Source organism: Malaya genurostris, chromosome 3 (assembly GCF_030247185.1).
Source record: "Malaya genurostris strain Urasoe2022 chromosome 3, Malgen_1.1, whole genome shotgun sequence".
NCBI lineage: Eukaryota > Metazoa > Arthropoda > Insecta > Diptera > Culicidae > Malaya > Malaya genurostris.
The window spans coordinates 97,698,885-97,723,952 of NC_080572.1; the positions used below are offsets into that span (position 1 = coordinate 97,698,885).

Genomic DNA, 25,068 nt, shown 5'->3' on the forward strand with positions numbered 1-25,068 from the left:
AGCTGCTATACACGCTTATTCACTACTACTTTATCTTACCTTAGGTTTGAACTCAATTTTGGGTACTCATTTAATTTGATTTCTACACGGAGAAAAGAAATTGCTAAGAAAAAAAAAATTATTTGGAATTTCATTATGATATCGTGTGTTTTTTTTTACCCTAGACTTTGTATGATGAGCTACAGGACGTGTACCCCCGCTTGACGGATGGGAGTAGGAGTCAATTTATACTTCGCGTATTGATCAAGTCGGACCATACCGAGATCGATAATTTTTTTTTTCATTTAAAAGAAATTTTATTCAGGCCTATTTGCGTACAAGCTTTATGTGGCCGATTTAGCTGAGTTTTTAGAAAATTTTTTTTTGTATTGGATCTCGTTGTCAACCTATTTCTAGGGGAAGAGGAGCTTCCATTTTCTTTCTGCGAGGATTGAGGGGCAGTTTGTTCGCGGTTCGTCTCGTCATTCATTGCCACATCGGAGGTATTGTTGTTAATTTCGTTGTTAGTTGCTGTAGATGCGTCTTGTTGTGCATTGTTTGCAGTTGCTTGTTGGTTGGATGGTAAGTTGTTAAGTGCAGCTGGTGTACTTTGTTTTATAGGGGATACGTTGGATGGTTTCGTTGAAGGGGATGCTTCACTGTTGTTGGTGACTGTCACAGGTGTACTGGGGTTGGTGTGAAGGAAGCACCGTTGTCCTTTGGTGTTGTTGTCTCCTTGTTCAGTTTATCACATGGCTTACCGTAGTGAACAGCTTTTTGGCAATATTAACATTTGGCCATCTGATTGTCATAGGTAACAAGTGATTTGCACGGGATTCTTGTATCCTGACCGAATGTCACAAAAGAAGGTATAGGCCTCCTCAAGCGCATGCGTAACAAACGTACGCCATTTAGAATACCGAGGAAAAAATTCTTCCACTTTTCTTTTTCGATAGAGAGAATCTCTCCGTATTGGGACATATAGTTTTGCGAATATAAGGATCGATGACGCTTGAGGGAAGATCATGCACACGCACTTCTATAGCACTATCTTTTATATATACTGGAATGTTGTATTTGATATTTTCATGCTCCACATAGTGCACATTATTATTGTCTTTAGCGAATTGAATTGAATTCAACGCTTTATAGAACTGGATATAAACAACATTATTTGTCTTATTGCATTGAAGTAAATGCACACGTTTAATGTCAAGATGCGTTTGCTCCTTAAACAAACCTTCAAGTTCTCGTATCGAAGGTCGAATTTTGCACTGTCTTAAGTCAACAACAATTGTATTCTTTCGTGTCGGCGGTAGCTTTTGTTCGTTTGGTTAACTCATTTCGAGGTCGTTCTATTGTTCACTACACAATACTGTACTTGGTTTCTTCTGTCTCGAACGTAAGCGGTTTTGTTTTATCGACTGACTGGGATGAGATGAGAAAGCGAACTGAGATCGATCGTTCGCTTATAAATGTTAAAAGATGAAAATTATTATGTTATCTGGATCGATCACGGAGTGGAAAGGACTAATACTGCTTGAAATTGACAATAGGTCATTAGGTGGTTTCGGGCATTTTTATGCCTGGAATTGGTCACCAATTTGAATTATCTTGATCCAGTTGGGATGAATATTAATATATCATATTCATCCTGAACTGGTGAATTTAATTAAAAAAAGAGGACTATTGTTATCAGGCATAGGAGTAAATTGACATCTTATGAACCGTTAAGGAACTTTCAAACCTTTCCGATCCGGTTCGGTATCGATACTAATGTTTACAATATGCAATGACGATGAAACTGATTGATCAAGTGTAAATACACTCTCAAATCAGGAAAGGTTGCAATGTACCTAAATTTCTCCAACTTTGACACAGATGTCACTTTCAAATTGAAAGTGTGAGATGTATGTTTCTGGAAGAGAACGGTTCACGTGGATCATTTCATACAATCACACCTAGTATTTTTCACGAAATACATGTAGGGTAACAGAGGTATTTTGGCCACTTCATATATTTTGGCCCACCTAACAAACTTTATCGATTTTATCGGATTTAATTGATGTGAAGTAACTCATGTTACATAAATTTGAAGGTAAACACATTAAATTACCTATTGCGGAAGGGTTTTTGAAAGATATTTCAACATTTGGTGGATATTTATTCAAAGTGGGCCAAAATAAAATCAATCCTAAAGTGGGCCAAAATACCTCTGTTACCCTAGTTCTTGTTCCCTGGATGCGTGCTCAACACTAGAGAGCCCAAAACCTGAAGTGCTCAAAAGCAGTCAAAATGATTAGATTCTCTCTTTAAAAAAAACTGACAGAATAACTAAAAGCTAGTGCAGTGTGCCTTTGTGCATATATCGTTAAATATAGAATAAAAAAGATCACAGAATTTTAAGCAATTTTAAGCAACCCTTCCATTGTGTACATATTCTGACTTTCCTGGACAATCTAGTGTTAAATGTGCAATTTGCATTATATCATTTAACAAGCTCACTAACACCTGATTTTATTTTATTTTCTTGACGAAAAACGAGCCTGTTGAAATAAAGGATTATCATCGAAGATTCAAGACCAAGGAAAACGACTCTAGAACGTCCCAAGAAAATAAAGAAAAATAGGTATTTTATGTAATTACCTAACTTTTGGTAAGTTACGTAATGATAAAAGAAAAAGGTAACTGTACTGCTATTTTTATTAATAATTTTATTATTTTCATTGTTATTATTATTATTATTGTTTTTATTATTATTATTATTATTGTTATTATTACTATTATTATTATTATTATTATTATTATTATTATTATTAGTAGTAGTATTATCATTATTCCTTTATTCTTAATAATGCATCAGCTTGAGATATTAACAGGTTTCTCCGGCATAGTAAAAAACAATGCAATGGGGGAAAAGGAAACGTAACGTCGACAAAGATAGAAACAATTAGAGTATATTAGAATTGATAGTGTTAGTAGACCAAACTTATCTACACCTATTTAGGAACTTTAAAGTAATAATCGTAAGTACCACTTCAGACATAAAAGACTATATAGGAAAGCAGGGCTAAGACCGAAGCGGGTACAATGCGAAATTTTCCAAAGTTTCATCGACTAGGACATTTAAGACACAGAAGCAGTTGGTACGATGACAAAATACCAAAACGATACAGACGCACGACTCAATGATTGACTGGTTACAGGGTGAAGCACACACTTCCTACCCAAGCGACAAACTCTCTGGTGAACTTGCAATAGAAGATATTCGTATCTTTCATTGCAAATTGATAACCGTGAAGGAATCTGTCGCTTGGGTTACATGCTGGAGGGAACCTATCAATGATTGGTCGGTTTCCTCCTTCGTTACTAGTATTCATTTGGGCACCATAGCCTAGTTCGTCTAGTATGGAAAGTGCGGAGCGTTGTAACCACCCCCCTCGGCCAGAGCAGCCCATAAAGGGAAAAAAAGATATCGTGTGGTTTTTAGCCACAAGAATATCGTATGCAAATCGTAAGACTGCCTTATGAAATCACGAAAATTGGAATGTCAATAAAAATTCATACGAAGTTTATTGGAACATTGTGCGAAATTTCTATGACAAACATAACTTCTCTCTTATACTGTGGAATTCATAAGATGTTCGTATGAAAACTATAATACACTGAAGTCTTTTTTTATGCGAATTTACGTACCGCATAAAAAAAACCGCATAAAAAAAACCGCATAACTCTGAAAATTCGCATAAAAAAAACCGCATAACTCTGAAAATTCGCATAAAAAAAACCGCATAACTCTGAAACTTCGCATAAAAAAGACCGCAGAAGGGCAAACCGCATAACTCTGAAAATTCGCATAAAAAAAAACCGCATAACTCTGAAACTTCGCATAAAAAAAAACCGCATAACTCTGAAAATTCGCATAAAAAAAGTCGCGTAAAAAAAACCGCATAAAAAACGACCGCATAAAAAAAGACCTCAGTGTAGTGATAAATTAGATATTGAATATTGTAGAGTCATAAATATTTTAATAGAGCCATTTTTTTCATATTGATTTATTGAATTGATTTTGATGATTTTTGATCCATCATAAGATTTGTAATACGATGACATCATGTGCAAAGCACGTAAACTATAACCTGATCTGAAACACGAAATACAAGATAACTTTATTAGTCAATTTATTGACTATGAATTTTCAATGGAACTTGGTGTTACATTCCGTTTATGGAATTTGACCGTATGTTTCAACAGAATTCGCAGTCGATTATAGCTTATTATACGACCCTACTGACACTAAGAGTCCTTCCAGGTCGGGACTCGAATATTCAACAACTGTCTTTGTAAGACATGTCTTGACATTCTATATCAGTAACACATGAATGCCAATATATTTTACACAGGGATTAATTGTAAAAACGGGTTGGACGCTTCTTCAATATCAAAGTTTGATTAGCTATTTAGTGAATTTATCGCTCGCTTCATATCAGCTTGATATGAAAACGTACACTTAGAAAAAAAACATAGTAACCGTAACCTGTTTTTTATTGTCATTTCAACTATACGCTTAAAAAGTGTCAACAATCATGATATATGACTATTCACCATTTGTATTGTATAAATTACTAGACAACAAAGACTACGACTTGACTAAACTATTTGTATTTGTGACTTCTCTGGCATGGTCATCCTGACAATGGTAGTCATCTCAAATATAAGAACAAATAGTTAAAATCACAATTTCTAGTAAGGTGAAATTGCTCTCGAGCCTTGATATATATGAGAAGCGAAATAGTTATTGCAACCATGTAAATATGTTCACAATATAATTATGTTACCATAAATAGATACATGGTTTAAAAGACGATTATGAAGTTTGTAAACACTATTCATTTAGTCCATATCAACAGAATTTATGAAGTAAGCACATTATCGTATAGTGTTTTCAACCTACTATGTATTTCGATTGTGCTGACTATACAAATTGTCAATGAACGGGTGTACTGTTATTGTCACATAAAGTTACAATTTAGCAGAAAATTACGTACATGGGTAACACATCAGTGATGGATTTCAAAAAATATTCTATATTGTGACTGTGTACTTTGGTAGGTCTTGCAGGTAAGTAAAGTTTGTAGCCTTACTAGTTTCCGTCGTTGAAATTCAATTTTTCAACAATTTTGCCGGCAACGGAACGGTTATGTTTTCCAGTGAAATCAACATCTCGTATACGGTTTATTATTCATTATCGGTCGCTGTAGAAACATCATCAAGCGATTGATACAAACGAAGATTATCATTTGATTCCCGGATTCAATTCGTTCGAATCCGACGGAAAATCGCAGGTGGGTATCGAGGTTTGCATCTGGACTTGGCTAATAATTTCTTTCATGCTGCCAATTCCTGCTTCAGGAAAAACTCCACCGAACAGAGCCTTGGATCAACTGCTGCTACCAAACAATGCTAAGCAATATTTCACCAGGTATATTATTTTGATTTGATGCGAAAATAAAATAGAGTTTAATGAAATTATTTTGTTGTTCTTGTTTTAGAATTTAAATTCATAAAACTTTTCAACATTAGCTCATGTTTTCCTGATCTTCAGCATTGTTGAATCAACCACTGCTTTTAGTTTCAAAATAACTAGAAGTGATATGTCAAAAATACCATGACTCTGGTTATAGCAAAAACTACAATGTAAAAAAAAATCTTCGGTCATGGTTAGCCTAACCATCTCAATCGTATTAGTTATTCATACAATACACTGTTCAATATTACTATTCTAGAGCCGATACCATTCATAGTAAACATGAACTTGACTATTGTTGAAATCATCTGATTTCATAGTCGGCTGAAAACCACTATACGCTCATGGTCAAGTTGGCCCTCTATATAGTAACAGTTACCATACTATTTTTCTGAGTGTACGTTAAATTGAAATTCGACTGTCTTGAAACGTGCAACCTGTTTTTTATGGGTATCTCAAATATAGGTTTGAGTGTCAGCAACGACCATGATACCAGATTATTCCAATCTACGAACAAATTATAATCGAAATTTGTTTTAAAATTGGGTAACGGCACCTCCATTCATCTCATCTCTATTAGTCATCGCATATACGAAAACCATATACATATGCGCAAACCGAACCAAATATGCGATATTATGATGAGAAATAGTGTTTTGCGCCTTTTGATTTATTCCTCTAGCGCTCAAAATAGCCTCAACCGAATCGGAACAAAATCCGGATTTCGATATTTCTCTACTTATCATCCTATAAAATCAAAAATGTTTACACAAAATAAAAAAAATTAATTTTCTTACATTTTCAAATGAACAGTTTTTGTAACAGATTCTAAAATTCTACAATATAATTGAAATTATATGGGTTCCCATGGGTTCCCATTGCCGTCCTAAGAAAGGTTCAAATAATTGCCAATACCCACACGGCCTTTTGGCTACCTGGACAGCCATGTGCACCAGATGGCTACCAAAATTGATTCAGTGACGGCTGTCAAATCCTATTTGGCAAAACATAGTCGCCTGTATCTTAGTTACCCGTTTTAATCTTTTCACCTACGCTGAAAATGTCAAAGATTTCGATGTGAGAAAATCCTGATGAATACGGTTGTATCGTTTGAGGCAAAGATAAACTCAAGATAAAGTCGATGACACGACCAGACACTCTGAACAAAAATTGATTCGAAAAGTGTTCATTGATGATTTACCATCAGTTACCAAAAATTGAGCGATCCCTCGTATTTGATAAAAACTATCTTTTCGAGCAACACTGTTTAGTTGCTTCGAACTAGTTGCCAAGGATTCCCAATACAAATAAACAAACAGTTTGCGGAACATGGGTTTCCTGCTGGTAAAAACTAAAATGAACTAAATCATACTAACGACGAATCGGTTCTGAAACTTTTTCTTTCAGGGCAAAGTGGTTGTTCAATATCTACTAATTCACGGAAAATCGACTGTATGTTGCAACAATGAAGATTTTTTCGAAAAAGACTTGCACCAAGAGTACGAGACGAAAACGACCTCCCCGCCTGATGAGAGCAGAGATGGCATTTCACCAGAGAGATACACGCTAGAGTCAGATTTTTGCCACACCGAGGATGAAAAAAAACGAAGCACCGCACAAAGAGGAAAGCGCACTTCTTCTCAGTGTCGAATAGACAGCATTTGAGTGTGTGCTTGTGGTTAAAGCAGCTGGCGCGAGTGAAACACATTCTCTTCGCATGAATCGCTCACACGCGCTCTCGTCTAAATACACCCAAGTGACCACTGGCGCGTGATGGAGAGCGAACACTTCTGTGAACTTCAATTAATAGAGAGTAGATCTGGCCTTGCTATGAAAAATTTGCAAGGAAAACCGAAAATTTTACGATAAATTGTTTTATTTTGCTGATTTTGCGTGTCCACGCTTCATCTACGAAAACCATACAGCAGAGTGCTCACCGGCGTGTACACCTCTGTGAAAGTATCTGCATCCACCTCAGAGAATTTATTAGCTAATGCTCTAGCACTTTGGTGCGATTCAGTGGAAGAGGTAAAAGGAAATAAACAAACGCACTCATGATACGTGTACACTTTACACAACATTGGTGTATAAATGTGAAAGAGAAGAGCTCTCGTTGAAGTTGTCAGTGCGAGGGGAGAAATTTTGCTTGCTCTTCGTCACACAGAGGAGATAGACATCTCTGGATGAGAGTATTCTCTGATGGCGATTTTAATGAAATAAAAATTCCTGGTGTTTATGTTACCTAGAAGAAGAACACGAAATGAAATTAAATTTCAGTACAAGAACAAAGAAAAAGTTTTATCAATGTCTATTTTTTTTCAATTATACAATGTGAACACTTCCAATTCAGGATGTAAATATTGAAATAATGTCATTGTGTTGCGATAGCTGCTCGCGCATTGACGAGATTTGTTTTTTTTTTATTCAAGAATATAATGTTTAAGGCACACTGCTTAAGCTCTAAGATGCCAAGGGCTTTTACTAATTTTAATTTACGACTAACTTAAAACTAGGGTTGTATCATTGAGTAATGTCATATTTGGGTCGCAATGGTTGACTTTGGCAGATCCAGCCTTCAGCTGGTGATCGGCAGTGGCCGGTGAATTGAATATTTCATGAGAGTCTTCCATATGGCGTTGGTGAATGTTCATGTTGGCCGCATTCTTCGGTCCGTGTGGGTCCGCGGGAAACATATTGACGAGATATTGATCATCATGGAGACCATGCTGAGGTGTGGATCGCTACCGGCTGCTGTACCGACATCTTTGCAGTTTTTACTAGAGTGATTATAATCAGAGTGACGACAGCTGTTCGTTTGGAATGACAGCTACCAGTTCCAAACGAGCAAACGACCTGTCAATTCAATGAAAAGCTAATGGAATGTTTTGAATTGTTGCCAACATTACGGATGAGAAGTCGTCACTCTGGTTATAGGTACTCTAGTTTTTACTATTGCCCAGATCATATCACAAGCTTCCAAAGGGACTGGCGATGTTTGATTGAGGACCAGTCCTTGCTAGTGTTGTGTTGATGTGTGCAATGCTCCATGCTGCAGTGGCGAGTGAATCGTTTTGTAACTAGCTACGACGCGTGGGTCAAAGTTAAATGCGAATAATCAGAGTAAGATGTAGATTCACTGTGATGTTTTATCGCATCGGACCAACCTTCTGCTCGTGGGGATTCGGAGAAGTAAAGATGGGTCGTCGTCTCTTCACGATGAGTTTAGTGTTGCTTCACCGCGACCAATAATGAATGAACATCCTTGTTCATAACGACTTACTTTACTTACCTCCAAAACCAATGACAATGCACAATTACACCCAATCATAAATTCAAATACTTTTTTCAATCATATGCAATTTAGTCGTTCACACGCGAAACTTGTATCTTCATATGATAACAATGGACACTAATGTCGTTTTCGTTTTTAAATTGCACTACACCGGTGTAGCGAAAGCTGCACTGAAACCGTTTGTTTTTGCCAATTGCACTACACCAGTGCTACACTTTTTCTGCACCGATACCACTTGTGTAGCACTCATCAAAAGTTTGGTGTAGCTCTGTGCAATGGAATCGTTTATTGTAGTCAATGGTTACTGTTTATGTTTTCGTCAGTTTTGTTCGTTTATTCATGCCTCAGTGTAGCACTGCACCGGTGTAGTGCAAATTAAAAACGAAAACGCCATAAGGTAACTGTTATTTGAAATCAACAATTGTTGACCTTTGTAGCCTGTTTCAATAAATTTTCAAGCGATTTCATTTTGACATTACCAGTTACTGAGGGGTAGTTAAATTTGCGATACAGTTTTGATAGACGATTGGTAGGTCGTGTCGTCGATGGAGTGATCTTCGATTTCTTATGTATCTTTTGAATAGGACCCCTCCGTGAGCTCGGTTCACTGTCAGTTTCAGTCTTTTGAAGCAAATCAACAAGCGTCGGATCGCTAGATGCGTCGTAACTATGACAAAGATTGTTTATCTTTGAAAAACTTTCAATTTACAGTATGAACGATATTGGGCAACTTTACTTATATCCAGTGATTCCAAAAATAAGAAAGTTAAAACTTCATAGAACTGTTGCTTAGAATTTATCTAGTTCTTCAATGCCTCATCCCACGAAGCATTAAAGTTAATTGAAACAAGAAATCATTATGTGCTGAATGTGAACATATGTTTGATTCCTTCGTAATTTGTTTTGTTTCCATGGCATTTTGTTGGAACTAGTCGACGCTTATTAACGAAGGGTCAATGAAATTACATTATTACTGAGCCAACTGGTTCACGATTACAGACCCAATATTTTTCAATGGATCGTATGGGACATTGTAATCTTGAATTTATCTTTGGTTTGAGGCGTATGTCTGGCAACGGTGAGGCAGTCGGTCACCAGAATAGCTGCCAGCCATATTTTGCCCGCTGGCAGCGTTTAGTCAGCCGTCTGGCAGCCGTGCGTATAAGGGTAGGATTGAATTTAATTTTTTATTCGTTCCGGAACGACCGGAGATCGGCTCAAATGAAGTATTTTTCAATGAGTGTGTAACGACAGGCGTCGACAAATGAGTAGAAAAGAAAACGAAGCCAAAATCTTGAGCTTTCCTCTCTCATTTTTCCAGATAGATTTTCTCTTTGAACGCTGCCTCACAAATGCATGCATTCGCTCAGACTCAACCGCAGTAGGTTATAACGAAAAGAGAGATAAAGAGCATTTTGAGAGTGATCGTGAGTATTTTTTCTTCATTGCCATCATTGCTAACGATTGCATATTCTAGTGTCCCGTAGCTTTCGTCGTCGTTGAAATTCCAGTGAAAATCAATCAGCAAAACGGTTTAAAAATTACCGAAATTAGCGCCAGCTTCTACATTTCGAACAGGTAAATCCAAAAGCAGTGAAATATTATAGGTTCCTCCACCGGTAAGGCGTCAATCGCAATCGCAATGTTTACCTTTTCATCCTGAAAGTGCAATCGCGCGAGTCACCAAGTGTAGTTAACCGCACGATAGCAAACGGTGAGAATTGTACGTGTTGTACATTCATGGTGCCGATCGAATCCAGCTTGAAGGAACTGTCGCCTCCCCTGCTTTCTAGTCAAGTGTTATGATTTTTCGTGTCTTCTTCATGTTCACATTTTTTTGTGTGACATTAGAAGGTAGCTAGAATGAGATGGCGCTAGAAAAGAGGTCTGAAGGAAAATGGAGAATGTTCCCGTTTTTTTCGTTTTGGAAAATTCCCGGATGTCAACTGGTCAGCTGCTATCCATCTTATTAGGCCAAGGATGTATCAGCCGTTTACTTTGAATAGATTGAGAATATATGAGTGCACTTGAACAGCAATTCGATTGATGGAAAGTAACGAAAGACCTTGGATTCGGATTTCATCACACCATGGCTTGAGTTGCTGTTGATGGTATTGTTGGATGTTATTTGCCATTCGCATTTTGGATCAGCGCTGCCAGTTCGTTTATTTTGTCACTAATTAAGAGCCCACGATACTTAAAAAAATGAAATTTTCTTCCGAATGATATAAGGCAAACAATGAATTTCCTATTTATCCTTTGGCTTGAGTGCTAATAGCACGTTTATGATTAAACCATTGAAAGACTGCTGCAAACAATTGGTGCGATTAGGAATTAATAATTAATATGAAAGTTCGTTTACTCAGTAAACATGGCACCGCTTTTACGACTTTGTTTCGAGACGGCGAAAAAATATTACACAATATATTTTGCTTCGTCTGTCATAAACAAAAGAGCAGAGAGACTTTCCTAAAACCAACAGAAAGGTGCTGCGTCCAACAAACGGGTGTTCGTAAGGTTGCATTGAAAGAACGATTGCTGTTTGCGAACCGATGGAAAAGGTTAACTCAACGTGAGAGTTGAACTGATCGTGAGAGTAGTAAAACCTTAAAAAAGCCCGTCCTTTCAAAACTCAATTGGCGGTGTCGTGGAGATTGTTTTGTCGACTTTCCAAAAGACTATATTTTCTCTATCATAATTTCATAGGGTGTCGTATCCGTTTTCCCGTTTGTCGGACGACTCGACTAGTTATGGAGTAAGTTGTTCGTTCAAGTCTAAACAGAGACGGCCGGTTTTGTTAATTACGTCCCGTGGGATAAATTTTCACCTATTTTGTGATCTAATTTCTCTTTCTTTTCCCAGTTCGTACAAACTTTCAATGATGACAGTATTAGATGATGTCAAAAAATCAATGTTTTCTTAAATTCTAACTATCTTCATTACTGTCGTTTCAGATTTTTATTTGTTTTTGGTTTTTCCTTAGTTTCCTTTTCTGATAACTCTGTCATCTCGGGTGCAGCGTATTTTCAAGAGTGAAATACCCTGGAGTTAAAGCGGGCGGATTTTTGTGATAGACTAATTGTTTACAGCGAACGGCAGAAATGGCAGATCAACAGCAGTACTTCCTTAAGTGGAATGACTTTCAAACTAATATGGTGACTTCATTCCGGCATCTTCGTAACGAAAAAAGCTTTACAGACGTAAGTATGACGTAGATTTATTATTTTCGAATTAGAATCAGTGCAATACAATTATTTTAAGGTAACACTGGCATGCGAAGGACAGACTTGCAAAGCACACAAGATGGTGCTATCTGCGTGCAGCCCGTACTTCAAATCATTGCTAGAGGTAAGCCTAATGTATATATTGGTAGAGCAAGCTTGTTTAAAAAAAAACACACATTGGAACGCAGTGCGGAAAATGTGGGGATTCTTACATATATAATAATAATGCTGTTCAACTTTCTAATAGTCACATGCGAGATAGAGTTTAATTCGGGCTCCAATATAATAACTGTTATTTATCCTTTTGGCATTCACATCACGATCCTTCAATTTCCGGATACACGAAAGAATCACTGAATTTTCCATTTTATTTTCAACTGAAAAATTTAAGCGCGTGTACAAATGCCCCAGGTTGAGCCTCTCGCTTCAAATGTCAAAATGTAAACAATCTAGGAGTGTTCCGATCGAAACTTATTAAAAACATCGATAGTTGAATCAACAAATCTTCTGAAGTATAACGTTCTTTTGAGAAATGGAACTTGCTATGGCTTTTCTTTTTTTCGCAAATGGGAAGCAAAGGATAAAAGGATTATAAAAAAGGCTTATGTATTAGAGGCAAATATAGCACAAACTAAAAGAAACTAATCGTTTTGCATCCCCGAAAGTATGCTGCACAATATGCGATTTACGATATTTATGAGCATAAGTAAATTCCTTCCTCTGGTAGCTCGCACAATTCGAATTGGGGATAAGCCTTTTCATATGATGTAACGATGAGTGAGATTGTCTCACCCGTCAAATTTAGTCAATCTTTCTTCATTCATATGCGACTACTACTAGAGATGGGCAATTCGATCGCGAACGGTACAGAAGACCTAGTTTTTCTGTAGAAATGAGTGAACAAAAGTTCTTTGTTGAAGAACGATAGTTATCTAATCTTTTGAAAAGAAAAATGAAAGTGATTGAATTCTATAAGAAAGTGTATTAATAACTGTATATTTTGAAACAGTCGTAGTTGCGGTTTTAAGAATGCAGCAGGAATTGAATATATTTGTGAAAGTGAAATATTGCTATTTGAAATAGCAATGCAAAAAATGTTACTCTTTTAAACAGTTTGTTACCGATGAAATATAATAAATTATTTGCTTTCGTACGGTTTTTACAGAAACATTCAATATTTTTGAAGTACGAATGAACTGTTCAGGAGAACAAGTTCTGAACGGTTCTTTGAAATGAACCATTTTGCTTATCTTTAGTCGTATAACTATATACGGTAAAGTTATACAACAGGCTGAAGATCGTGATTCAAAATTTGATGCGTTTAAAGCAGCATACGCTGCCGGTTAACGGCCTATTGACATGCTTCATATCTACAACGTATCGAGCAGCAACTGAATATCGAATCGGAAATTCAGATCTGGATTCTGAAACTTAAGTTTGATGCTAGATACTGGAACTGAACTCTGGAACTCAATTCTAGAACTGAATTCTGGATCTGGATTGTTAAACCTAAACCGAACCTGTGTTTTGGAACTGAATTCAAAACCAGGGTTTTGGTTTTGGCACTGAATTCTTAACCTGAACCTAAGCACTAAATTCTGAACCTGGATTCTGATCTGTAGGTCAATTTTTATAATAGAATTCCGGTCCAGGATCCAGTATTCTGCTCTAAAATTCAGTTCTAAAGTTCAGGTGCAGAATTAAGTTCAAAAATCTCTAGAATCTCATTCCCGAACTCAGTTACACTTTAAATTATATAGCTGCTTTTCGGAACTGATCTTTGAACCTCTGGATTCTGGAATGTATTTTAGAACTGAAATCTGGAATACAACTAAATTGTGGGTCTGAGTCCTCATCGGTCTATAGTTCCATAATTTCAGATTCAGAACTTAGTTCCAGAATTCTGAACCTGGATTCTGGAACTGAATTCTATATCTGAATTCCTGACAGGAATTTCTGGTATTCTGGTCTGAACCTCAATTTCAGTTTTTGAAATTCAGTTCCAGAGACCAGGTCTATATTCTAATCTCATTTCCAGATTTCGGTTCCGAAATCCAGGCTCAGAATCAAGTTCTGAAATTCGGTTTTAATTCCAGAATTCTGGAACTTGATTCTGGCCTTGGATTCTAGAACTGAATTCTGGACGAAAATTCAGGAGCTTTTGGATATGGATTTTAGAAATAAGAAAAAAATGGATTCTGAATTTCAACACTGAACTCTATAAATGAACTCTGAATCTGAATCTGAATCGCTTATAGCTTATGAACCATGGAATTGGGATAATTTAAAGATTTAAAATCCCACCAGAAGCGATGTCATGCGAATTCCCGTTATACGAGTTTGGAAAATACATTCTAGACGCAACACAAAATATCTATTGAAATTTTCAACTAAGGTGAGTGGGTAATGTCAGAGACATAACCGGATGTCGTGAATACGAAAACAACTGACATGTTCCTTAACACTTCCGAATATCAATTAGTTGATCAATTGTATAAATTATGCAAACATTCCCCTTTTTCACAAAAACAAAGAAGGCTTCACTTGATCTCAATTACTGTGAATTGCACACAGCGAAAAGTGCACAAATCTAATGAAACAGTTCTAGATTTGCCCTAAACTGAGGATTTTTACCTTCGATTTGCGAAGAAGAAATCCTAATTGTTCTTTAGAAAACTTTTAGAGCCGTTGTCCTCTTTTCGTTCGTTTTCTCACCAATGCAAACGACTAGCAGCTGTGACGTAATCGCTCTTGTCGGAAGCGAAACTAACTTTGCAAACGACACAAAACACATCTGCTCGCAGTGGCGATAGAATCTAAACTGATTCAATTTTTGTTGAGAGGCTTCTTTTTACATGATTTCGTTTGTAGCTTTATCACTAATGGGCGGTCCTAACGGCTATAAAAATAGCAGCATATAGAATTTTAATGTCGATTATTTCATTTCGGATTTGCATAATTTATTGAAAGAAACTATCCGAATGCTGTACGGGATTCATTCTTGCCTTTCAGAAGGACCAAATTGTGGAACTCACTACGATATTAAACACTGTTCGGAATATTTTCCTCGAACGATTTGTTGTACAGCAGCAGATATTTTGTTGTCTTCCTCAGAACGCGTTCTGATTGGCTGGTGTTGACATGGGTCAAATGAGACAGGTTTTTCAATAGTGTACTATTGAAATACTTCAATGCTTTTGCTATATACGTTTAAGTTGAAAAATTTCGATTCTATTGGTAGTTAGATTACCTTATGATCAAAAAAGAACCGAAATTTTCATTTTAAAATTCCCGCGCTTGTCCAATCGGTAAACTTTTATTCTCTCAACGTTGGCAACACTTTTATACACATTCTGTCAACTTTTGACGCATATCGTACGATTAGTTTTTGTTTGGCGTCTATACAAAGAAATTGAAAAATTTTCGTGTGGCGATTTTTATAATGGATGAAAATTTACAACAACGTGCGTGCATCAAATTTTGTGTTGCAAATGGATTAAAGTGTTCCGAAACGTTGAAAATGTTAGAAAAGGCCATTGGTAAATCGTGTCCAGGAAAAACACAGGCATACGAGTCATATAAACGCTTCAAAGGTGGTCGTACAAGCTTGGATCATGATGAGATCCCTGGCCGCCCAACAACATCTGTTACTGAAGAAAACATTGAATCGGCGAAGCAAATCGTGTTGCAAAATCGTTATGTACCGATTAGAGAGATTGCTGTGTTGTTGGGTATCTCTTATGGCTCAGCCGAACACATTTTAACTGATGTTTTGGGTTTGAAACGCGTCGCTTCTCGGCTGATGCCAAAAAAGCTGAATTTCATTCAAAAACAGTGTCGTGTTGATGTGGACAAAGAGATGATTTTTGGCCAAAAACTCAACCAATATCATCAACCAAGCACCGTACTGTCCAGAAATAGCCCCGTGTGACTTTTTCCTCTTCCCCACACTCAAATTGCCATTGCGGGGAACGCGTTTTGAGACCATAGAGACCATAAAAGAGAATTCGCTGCGTGAACTAAAGGCCATACCTTCGGCGGCCTATAAAACTGGTATGGAAAATTGGATCGAGCGTTGGCATGCATGTATTGCCGCAGGAGGAGAGTACTTTGAAGGCGATAATAAAGAAAATTATGAAAAATTGAAATTTTGCTTTTTACCTTTTTTTATATATATATAAAAAATAGGTATAGAATTCGCTCAAACTTTAGAAAAATTTTCCGAGGTTCGGAGGGCCGAATGTCATTCACCAATCGATTCAGCTCGACGATCTGAGCAAATGTCCGTGTGTGTGTTGTCAACTAAGAGGTCGAGATCTCAGAGATGGCTGGACCGATTTTGGTCAAACTAGTCGCAAATGAAAGATCTCCTCGTCACCCAGAACGCTATTGAATGGTTTTGAGATCGGATGTTTACTTTTTGAGTTATACGAAGTTTTATGTCAAAATTTTTAGTTTTTTGACAGTATCTGTCACATTTGACCTTGAAAACAGAATATGTTTTTATACTTAGATTTCGCTCGGCTATCCAACAAGCCATAGATTGTTAAAATCCGTCCATTTTTAACGGAGATATCGACATTTTTGTAAAAGCGACTTTTCCCCCTATTCCAGCAGTAGAAGTTTTGAGCGCTGTATGACAAAGCAATGCTTGGGAGCAACGTAAAACACGATTTTTTATACTGTTACATACAATTGTTTCTAGGTACCAAAAAGACTGTGTACAGCATCCTTTTTTATGACAATTTGCCTCGGACCGATTTTAGCACGGTTCGTTTTTGGCAACATAATCGTTCGAATATGGTATATGTTAACCAGATGATATCAGCATTTTCGAGTTGGAAGTAATTCCATAATTATATTGATTTAAGCTACTTACAGCAATAAATGCTGGAAGAACATGACTTCCATATACCATACGACTCAGCTCGTCGAGATCAGCAACTGCGTGCGTGACAAATAATTTCACTCAATTTTCTCGGAGATGGCTAAACCGTTTTCTACGAACTCAGATTCATATGAAAAGTAGTATACTCCCAAACAAGGTTACGTTTGGATCCGACTTCTGATTGTTGATAATGCAATTCACGAGAGAAATCTCGATCTAAGATTCAAATGAAATCTAAGAATCATCTATGATTCGAATGAGAGGTCTTAAAATCCTATAAAATATCTTACTTTTTAGTCAGATCCGACTTCTGGTTTAGTAGATACAGGGTGATTAGTATAAAAAGGTCCATTTCACATAAATTAATCAGGTTTATCGGGTTTGCAGATTTGGATAGTCGATTACCAAATAAATTTATTTCAGTTTAAGCGGTATTCAGTTGTTGATTCGGAAGGTACCCAAAAACTTATTTCGCACTACAATTTCTCAAAGATGTCTACACACTCCTCAGGTGAATTTAACTGCTTTCAGCTACTCTGATTTTAAAATTCCGTTTCCAGTATCGAATCGTTTCTCAAAGCTCAATCATTTTCTCAAAAAGGTCAAATCGAACTTCAAAAAAAAAATTCAAATTAAAGGACTTCCCATACAAAACTGGTTAATTTTATCCAATTCAGAAATTACAGGATAATGAGTTTTTACAATTCATACAGATAAAGAAGATGTAAATTGTGTGGTGTATTAATTTATGGTCATACGAATAAATTTGGGTTATGCTAGTTCCTGAATACCGGCTCTGGAAGTACCATAAAGAATGACGAAAAACTATAAAGTGGAACTTACTTTGACATCTTCGATTGTCACACGTTAAGATTGAATTTCGATACGATTTGCAGTTTCGACATTACAGGGTAATGAGTGATTAAAATCTCAATTTGCCGTTTAAAACGACGATAATTAAAATAATATTATGAGAACTAAAACACCTAAGAATATCCATGCAAAAAAACACATGCGGATTGATAAAAAAAGGTATCATCTCACTGCTAGGTGGATTAATCACGTTTTTTAATAAAATTCCGCTTCTTTTTTGATCATAAGGTATATCTATTTTTTCACAGATCACTGAGCTATGAGCTTTAAAAATACGAGAAAGGCAAACGCGCCGTATGAATTATCCTCTTTGATACTCGTTTATACCAAACATTTCAGAAAAGTTTAATTTTGAACTATTTGAGATTATGTCACACAACTGGAAATTTTATCATAAAATTGTGATCATATTTCCGATGGCATGTAGCAAAAATTATGTTGATTCGTTAGATACAACAAGAGATATTCACGATCAAAAACTTATCACTCTCTCAGAGGGGAAATTATGAAAAGAGGGGAAATTATGAAAGCCCCATAGTAAAGTAAGTCGTATTCACGACAAAAAAAAATTAAAAAAAAATCCACACCAGATTGAACCACGTTACATTAGTTTTAAAGACATCAACAGACGAATTTCGGCCGCCTAATTTCTTGGAATAAAAGACAATTACAAAAGATGTCGCCTATTTTCTTACTCTGGAGCTCCCGTCCAGTTCAAGAAGAATCTTTTTGACACTTGAAAAAGAAAACGAAAATAATTTTCTCTTCAACATTTTTACTAAAAGATCATCTTTTAGAACCCAATTACGCCAAGCAGGCAAACATATACTCTATTCGCTTTATCACCCAAAAATTTGTACCTACTGTATCACTCTTATCTCTCACCATCAAACACAATAGAATAGTGAGCTTTTTATTCTCTTTTGCTTTCTACCTGAATCTGTACTGATCATATATATGAGATATAGGACAGCCAGGATCGATCTTTTATCGTTAGTTGAATATAAACCATCAAACAAAGCACATCTCTAAGGCTTATCGTACCAATTTATCGACCGAATTTAATCCAGACTTAACACCAGTTCACCACGTAGTTAGATAACCGTTACTCCGAACAGAGTTTATCTAACACGTTAATAAACTTTTCAGTCAAACATTTAGACAATCGAAATAGCTTCTCAAAGTTGCCATCCTGTACCGGTACCACATTTTTTGGCAGTTCCTATTGCATAAATAATGCCTCCATTGCTCCTACATAAAAAATATTATTAGTTTTGCAGAATTTTACTAGTAAAAGAAAAAGTCTCAGAAATTCTTTCGTAAACACGTAGGAGAGAAAAAACTGCTAAATTTCGTTGCTTTTTAGTATGGTGTTGTTAATGGAAATGGTGATAAATAATAAGTTTCAAGAATTATGTCGTTTTCGATTGAAGCTGAAACCTACCTAGTTCTTAGCAGCTGGGCGCGGCGACTCTTGAAGATGGCTGGAGGAATATAAGGACCGCTATAAGTAGCACGGCCGCAAACGGGCTAGGTACACTGAAAATCATTTCTACCTAATTTTTGAGGAGAAATCACTCATTGTCGAGCTCTTTTATAAGCTTCCCAAAATTAGGTCGTCATCTACTCAAACTATGAGTTAATCGGTAAAAATGGGTAGCGTGCTTTGTTATGGCATAACATTTGTACTAAACTTACATTTACCTAAATTTTGAGGTCATCACTCGTTACCCAAAATTGGGGAGATTCACTTTAGTTGACTTTGGGTAGGTTTTGACTCAAAATTGGGTAGCAGCTGGTAAGAGTGTACCGCGTAAATGTTCACCCCGATTCTGCAATCCGACGGATTTATGATACGAACGAATCTTTCGTTCGAGTTTGAATTTTCCATTCTTTATTCCGTTCGACTTGTATCATTCGATCGACTCTTGTTCGGGAACACTAGAAATTTCGAACACTAACCATCAAAGCTGTCAACACTACTTATACGTTCTATATTATTTATATTATTCATTTCTTAGTAAACGAAACTGATATTCGAGTTCATACCCAACTCGAACGGAATGCAGAATGGAAATTGCACATTCGATCGGAATATTTCGAATCGATCGCTGCATTCGATGCTTTCTATGATTTGCGAAGAGGAAAATCTACCGTAGGAATGTACTGAAGGAGTGGTATACTCCATCTACAAAAATGGTGATAAGCTTGACGGCACAATTACATTGCTGAACGCCGCCTACAAGGTACTCTCCCAAATCCTTTGCCGTTGTCTATCATCAATAGCTAAGGAATTCGTAGCGTCGTACCAAGCAAGATTTACAGGGGCCCGCGCCACTACAGACCACATATTTGCGATAAGGCAAATACTCCAGAAGTGTCGTGACCTATTCATTGACTTAAAAGCGGCAAACGACACAATCGATCGAGATCAGCTATGGCAAAATATGCACGAATACTACGGGTTTTCGTATAAACTGACGCGATTGGGGGAAGCATCGATGAATAGAATGATTTGCTACGTTCAATCGGAGAGGGCTACGGCAAGGTGAAGGACTCTCTTGTCTCTTGTTCAATATTGCTTTGGAAGGTGTGATTCGTAGAGCGAGGATCGACGCAAGCGGTACGATCTTCCGAAAATCCGTACAGCTTTTTGGTTTCGCTGACGACGTTGATATTGTGATACGTAACCTTGAAAAGATTATGGAAACATACATCGGACTGAAAACCGAAGCGACAGACCATAAATGCGTCGAAAACAAAATATATGAGAGGAAAAGACTCTAGAGAAGAAACACTATGCCTCCCACCACGAATATTGATAGACGGTAACAATATCGAGGTGATTGACGAATTGGTGTGACCGTCGATAATGATACCAGCAGAGGAATTGTGTCCCGGGTTGGCGGTTCAATGCATAGGGTACTGGTCTTACAAACCAGTTGTCGGATGTTCGTGCTTCGACCTGGGAGGATTCGTAGTGTCAGTAGACTCGTAGCACCAGCCATGCAATGGTTCTGTACACTCGGAATCGGCTGCGAAGTCTGTTGAAACAGAAGGTCAAATTCCACTACAGGAATGTTATACCAAGGCTTTGCTTTGCTTTGCTAGAGAAATTCAGAGGAGGCAGGAATCCGTGCATACTTTGCACTCAGAAAAACCCTTCGATATAGTAAAGTACGCCACCGCAAAAAAATTACCCATCTACAAAGCGCTCATTAGACAACGATTGCTCTCTACAGATGGAAGACGGAACGGGACGACAGCGTATGAGCCAAAATTGGGTTGGGCTTAACTTCAAGCGAAAATATCATTAATAAGATAAATTTCTATTTTTCGCAAAGAGAAAATACGTAAAATTAGCGTCACAACGAACCGTTACGTTTGATCAAAGATTTCTTTGTATAGTTCTATTTAACTCCAGTTTCAACTTTTTGGTCTTTCACCGGGGATATTTAGTACATGTTATTTATGTTTCTATTTATACAAAAAATCGCTGTTGTATTTTTTCTGCAAAGTCTATGCGATACCCTTTTTCTTGGGGTAGAAGCCGTATCATTCGTCATCCTTCGCAGCATCGCAGGATCGTCTGTCTCGATTTCATTTTTTTGTATATTGGTAGCGGTTGATAGTTCAGTTTATGAGAGTGTTTGATTGTTTTTTGTTTCTGTCTTAGAAGTACAGGGGTTACTTGTAGTTCACGTCAAAGAACTCTCATTGTCATTAGATATAGATGTCTTTTTGTCCATTTTCTCACATGGCTTTCCATAGTGAACAACAGTTTGACGACAGTATTGATACGTGGTCTGCTGGCTTTCATACGTGACCAGTGATCTACATGACCACTTTTCGTCGAATTCGAAGGTTGGTTTGCGTTTGCGATGTTCATCAAACATTTACGTGAAAGAAAACAAAAATAAATATGTGCTTTTCGCACAATTCGGTTGCACTCAAAAACCTCAAAATAATCGCAATTTTATATGTTCCCATTGTATTACGTGCGTATCTGATTGTAAATTATGTTTATCAATTCCCAACAGGAAAACCCGTCGAAGCACCCGATCATCATCCTGAAAGACGTCTCGTACAGTCATCTGCAGGCGATCCTGGAGTTCATGTACGCTGGCGAGGTGAACGTGTCCCAGGAGCAGTTGCCTACGTTTTTGAAAACCGCTGATAGACTGAAAGTGAAGGGCCTCGCAGAGACGCCAACGAATATCAAGCGAGAGGGTTAATAAGCGCTGCACGTTGTTGGGCTTTCCTTATCTGAATTTCTTCTCCCAGACACGCTCGTTGAATAGTTTCTAATCAACTTTATATATATACACTCGTAATACGAATATATAGACCAGGAATAAACGCAAGCCTAGACACACCCCTAATCAAACTGCGGACGAAAGCATGCTGCGGTAAGTAAATTAGTAGTTTCCGTTGACAGACAACGAGCGGTTTGTGGATGGAGAAGAAAGGTACTATAAGGTTAAATTTTATAGAATCGATTACTATCGGGGAAGTAACACAGCATACATACATACATACTAAACGAGAGAAAGAGAACGAGCGACCGTGCGTATAGTAAGAATATTGAAGTTTAACATTAATTATACAACAGCAAAAAAAAAACAAAATCAACTAGTGGAAACAGTATTTTCCACGCACTTCTTAGTTTTTATTACACTTAGTAATTTCAAATTCCAAAACAAAACAAAAAAAATGAAGACAACAGCAATTATCTTCCAAAATTTTATTCAGTTGATTGATTGATTGATTAATGTGAGATGCGCCTTTCCCTGTTCCTTCTCGGGTGAGAAAAAAAAATTATGCAATCGAGGGTCCAGCTTTCAGTGGCTGTACCGAGCGATGGCGAAGCTGTGCGACGTTAGGGAACTAATATTTTGTATTGGACTGGCATCAGTTTTCTTTTGGCCTGAATTGAGCGTTTTCAGTAATGTGTAAATATGGACAGAACAAGAGAAAGAAGGGGTGACCGTTTATAGAGGCCAGGAGATAGCGTTGGTTAGAATCGGCAGAAGAGCGTATTTCTTGCTCGCGTGGATGAGAAAAGTTTACAGTAAGAAAGAAAACCCTTGAAGAATATATACTAAAGAAAGGATCAATTTTAAAATAGGAAATATACATTACTTGCAAATTGAAGAATACTTCTTCCTGAGTTTAATACTTTTAATCTATTCTCTTTTAAAAATTGTCTGATTGAAAACCACGAAGCATGATTTTCTCCTTCTACTTTGAGCTATATTGATTGATGATGATTTAAATCTGTACCGCTATTATTATATTTTTTGTTAGCACAATTGTATTCGAAGAGAAAGTACATTTTGTAGGAATTCAAAAAAAAAAGAAACAAGACTTCATCCATCCGAAAGAAAGACGTCCCTGCATCAAAATGTGGAAATTCAAAGCTATAAAAACAATAAAAAGACTGGTTTATAATATTGTAAATTCGCGATAGCGGAGGTGGAATGAGTAGTTCAACATAAACTGCTAATGTACTGATGAATCGATGACGAAACGTTGAACAAAATGAAATAGCGGTTTCCCATGAGGTACTTAAAAAATGACCATTGTAAATGTTTAACATCGTTTCCTAGAGAAAACATTTTTTAAAACTAGCCAACATTTTCATTTGAAATGTTTTTCAGTCAACAGATCTCACTCTAATGTCGTGTTTTTTTATATCGTTTATTTATACCCGGCTTTAACCAAGTTGCGGTCGTTCGCCGGGTTAATGTCGTGTTCGTTTTATACCAAACCTAACCCAGTTGCCACCCAAACTGCTGTCAAACCGTAATACATGCGGTATATAATTCGACCGTCCCACGACAAAAGGGCATAAATGCAAATGACAGTTTACTTTTTCTTTCACGATTTACCGAACTGATTTTATATTTGATGCTTTACTCTTCGCAAAACTTTCAAGGTCAAACTAAAAGCTTTCGATTTATATTGGAAACTAGAGAATTTGCAATAATGGCTCCGTAGTAATCAAAAGAAAAAGTAAACAAAGAGAGGCTCTCATTTGCAGTTAGGCCCTTTTGTCGTGGGAATATCGAATTCACATCAACTGACTACCTTCAAAAAGGGGAAAACCATCCATGGTTAATTTTAAACCAATTGGGTCGATTCAATAAGCAGTTGAAGAAAACGACCTCATTTGACGAGGGAGAATTTTTTTCCATCAGAAAAAACACCCCTCCCTCATTCTCCCTATTCTTCAGATTTAGTCCCGAGTGAACATTGCTTGTTCCCAAACAAATGACTATTTTGATGAGCTCATATTCCTCCGCGAGTTGTTAAAGCCGGGGTAAAATAATGATATATAAAACAAAAATGAGCTCATATTTTTGGAAGAAACACAAAATATGAAGATGCGTTAGACTAACTGTATAGAATTCAAAGGAGACTGTGTTGAAAAAGAGAATAACTTTTCATCCAAAAACCTGTGTTCCATTCAAAAAGTCACGAACTTATTGACCCGTACTCGCAATAGCGTTTGTGCAAACGGGAATGAAGAATTTGTATAGCATTCTTCAATTCAAACGGGATTTGTAAGGAGAAAAATTCTCTCGAGATAATCTATATATATAAAAATGCAGAGATCATTCTTTGTAATCGCATCACGTAAGAACGGATGGACGGATTGAGATTTTTTTTTTTTGTTTGATCAGTTTTTACCCCCACCGGGTTCGTACATAAAAAAAATTAGGAAAACTTACCGGAAAAGTGGGAAAAACCAATAAACTTATTTTGTATAGACAATGGAATTTTCCACTGAAAAAGTCGCCAATGATTGCTAGATCATTGATAGGTGTTTGGCGCATAACGAGTTGCATAAGTGTTTGGCCGTCGAAGAAAGGAATACTAGATCGTTGAAAGAATCTTTTGGCGCGCAACGAGTAGATTTGGGTGGAGATTTTACATGCATGATTGATTCGTCATTTGGAAACACGTGCTTAATAGGGTATCAAAATCATTACTTGCCAAATGACTGTTTTAGCTATACCGTAAACAGCAACACAAGTTCTAATGTCATTTACCAGTAGATGTAGTTAGATGAATTATGTTGGCCATCGTGGGCGTGAGTTGAACAAATAAAATTATGTAACGATTTTTTTACGTATCAATGATAGGATTCTGCTGTTGAAATAATGAGTTCAGATGAAAATATTTTCCTTGCATTTAGCATGCTGAAGTTTGTTCAGCCGATTCGGGTGAGTTTTCAAGAGTGGTTTACTTCAAAACGGATGGTATTCATGACATCTGTAAG

General features: G+C 36.9%; 1 protein-coding gene across 2 annotated transcripts; it reads left to right on the forward strand.

The window, feature by feature from the left end:
- The first annotated feature begins 10,232 nt into the window (after window positions 1-10,232).
- LOC131439239 (longitudinals lacking protein-like) lies at window positions 10,233-22,411 on the forward strand. 2 transcript variants are annotated; one of them, XM_058610009.1, is made up of 4 exons: window positions 10,233-10,376; window positions 11,753-11,998; window positions 12,060-12,146; window positions 21,824-22,411. In XM_058610009.1, exons 2-4 carry the CDS (start codon window positions 11,900-11,902, stop codon window positions 22,016-22,018), a joined length of 381 nt encoding a protein of 126 aa, XP_058465992.1. In that variant the 5' UTR covers window positions 10,233-10,376; window positions 11,753-11,899; the 3' UTR covers window positions 22,019-22,411. The 2 variants fall into 2 exon arrangements, with proteins under 2 accessions (XP_058465992.1, XP_058465993.1); XM_058610010.1 differs by lacking the exon at window positions 10,233-10,376 and adding an exon at window positions 11,258-11,553.
- The last annotated feature ends 2,657 nt before the right edge of the window (window positions 22,412-25,068 follow it).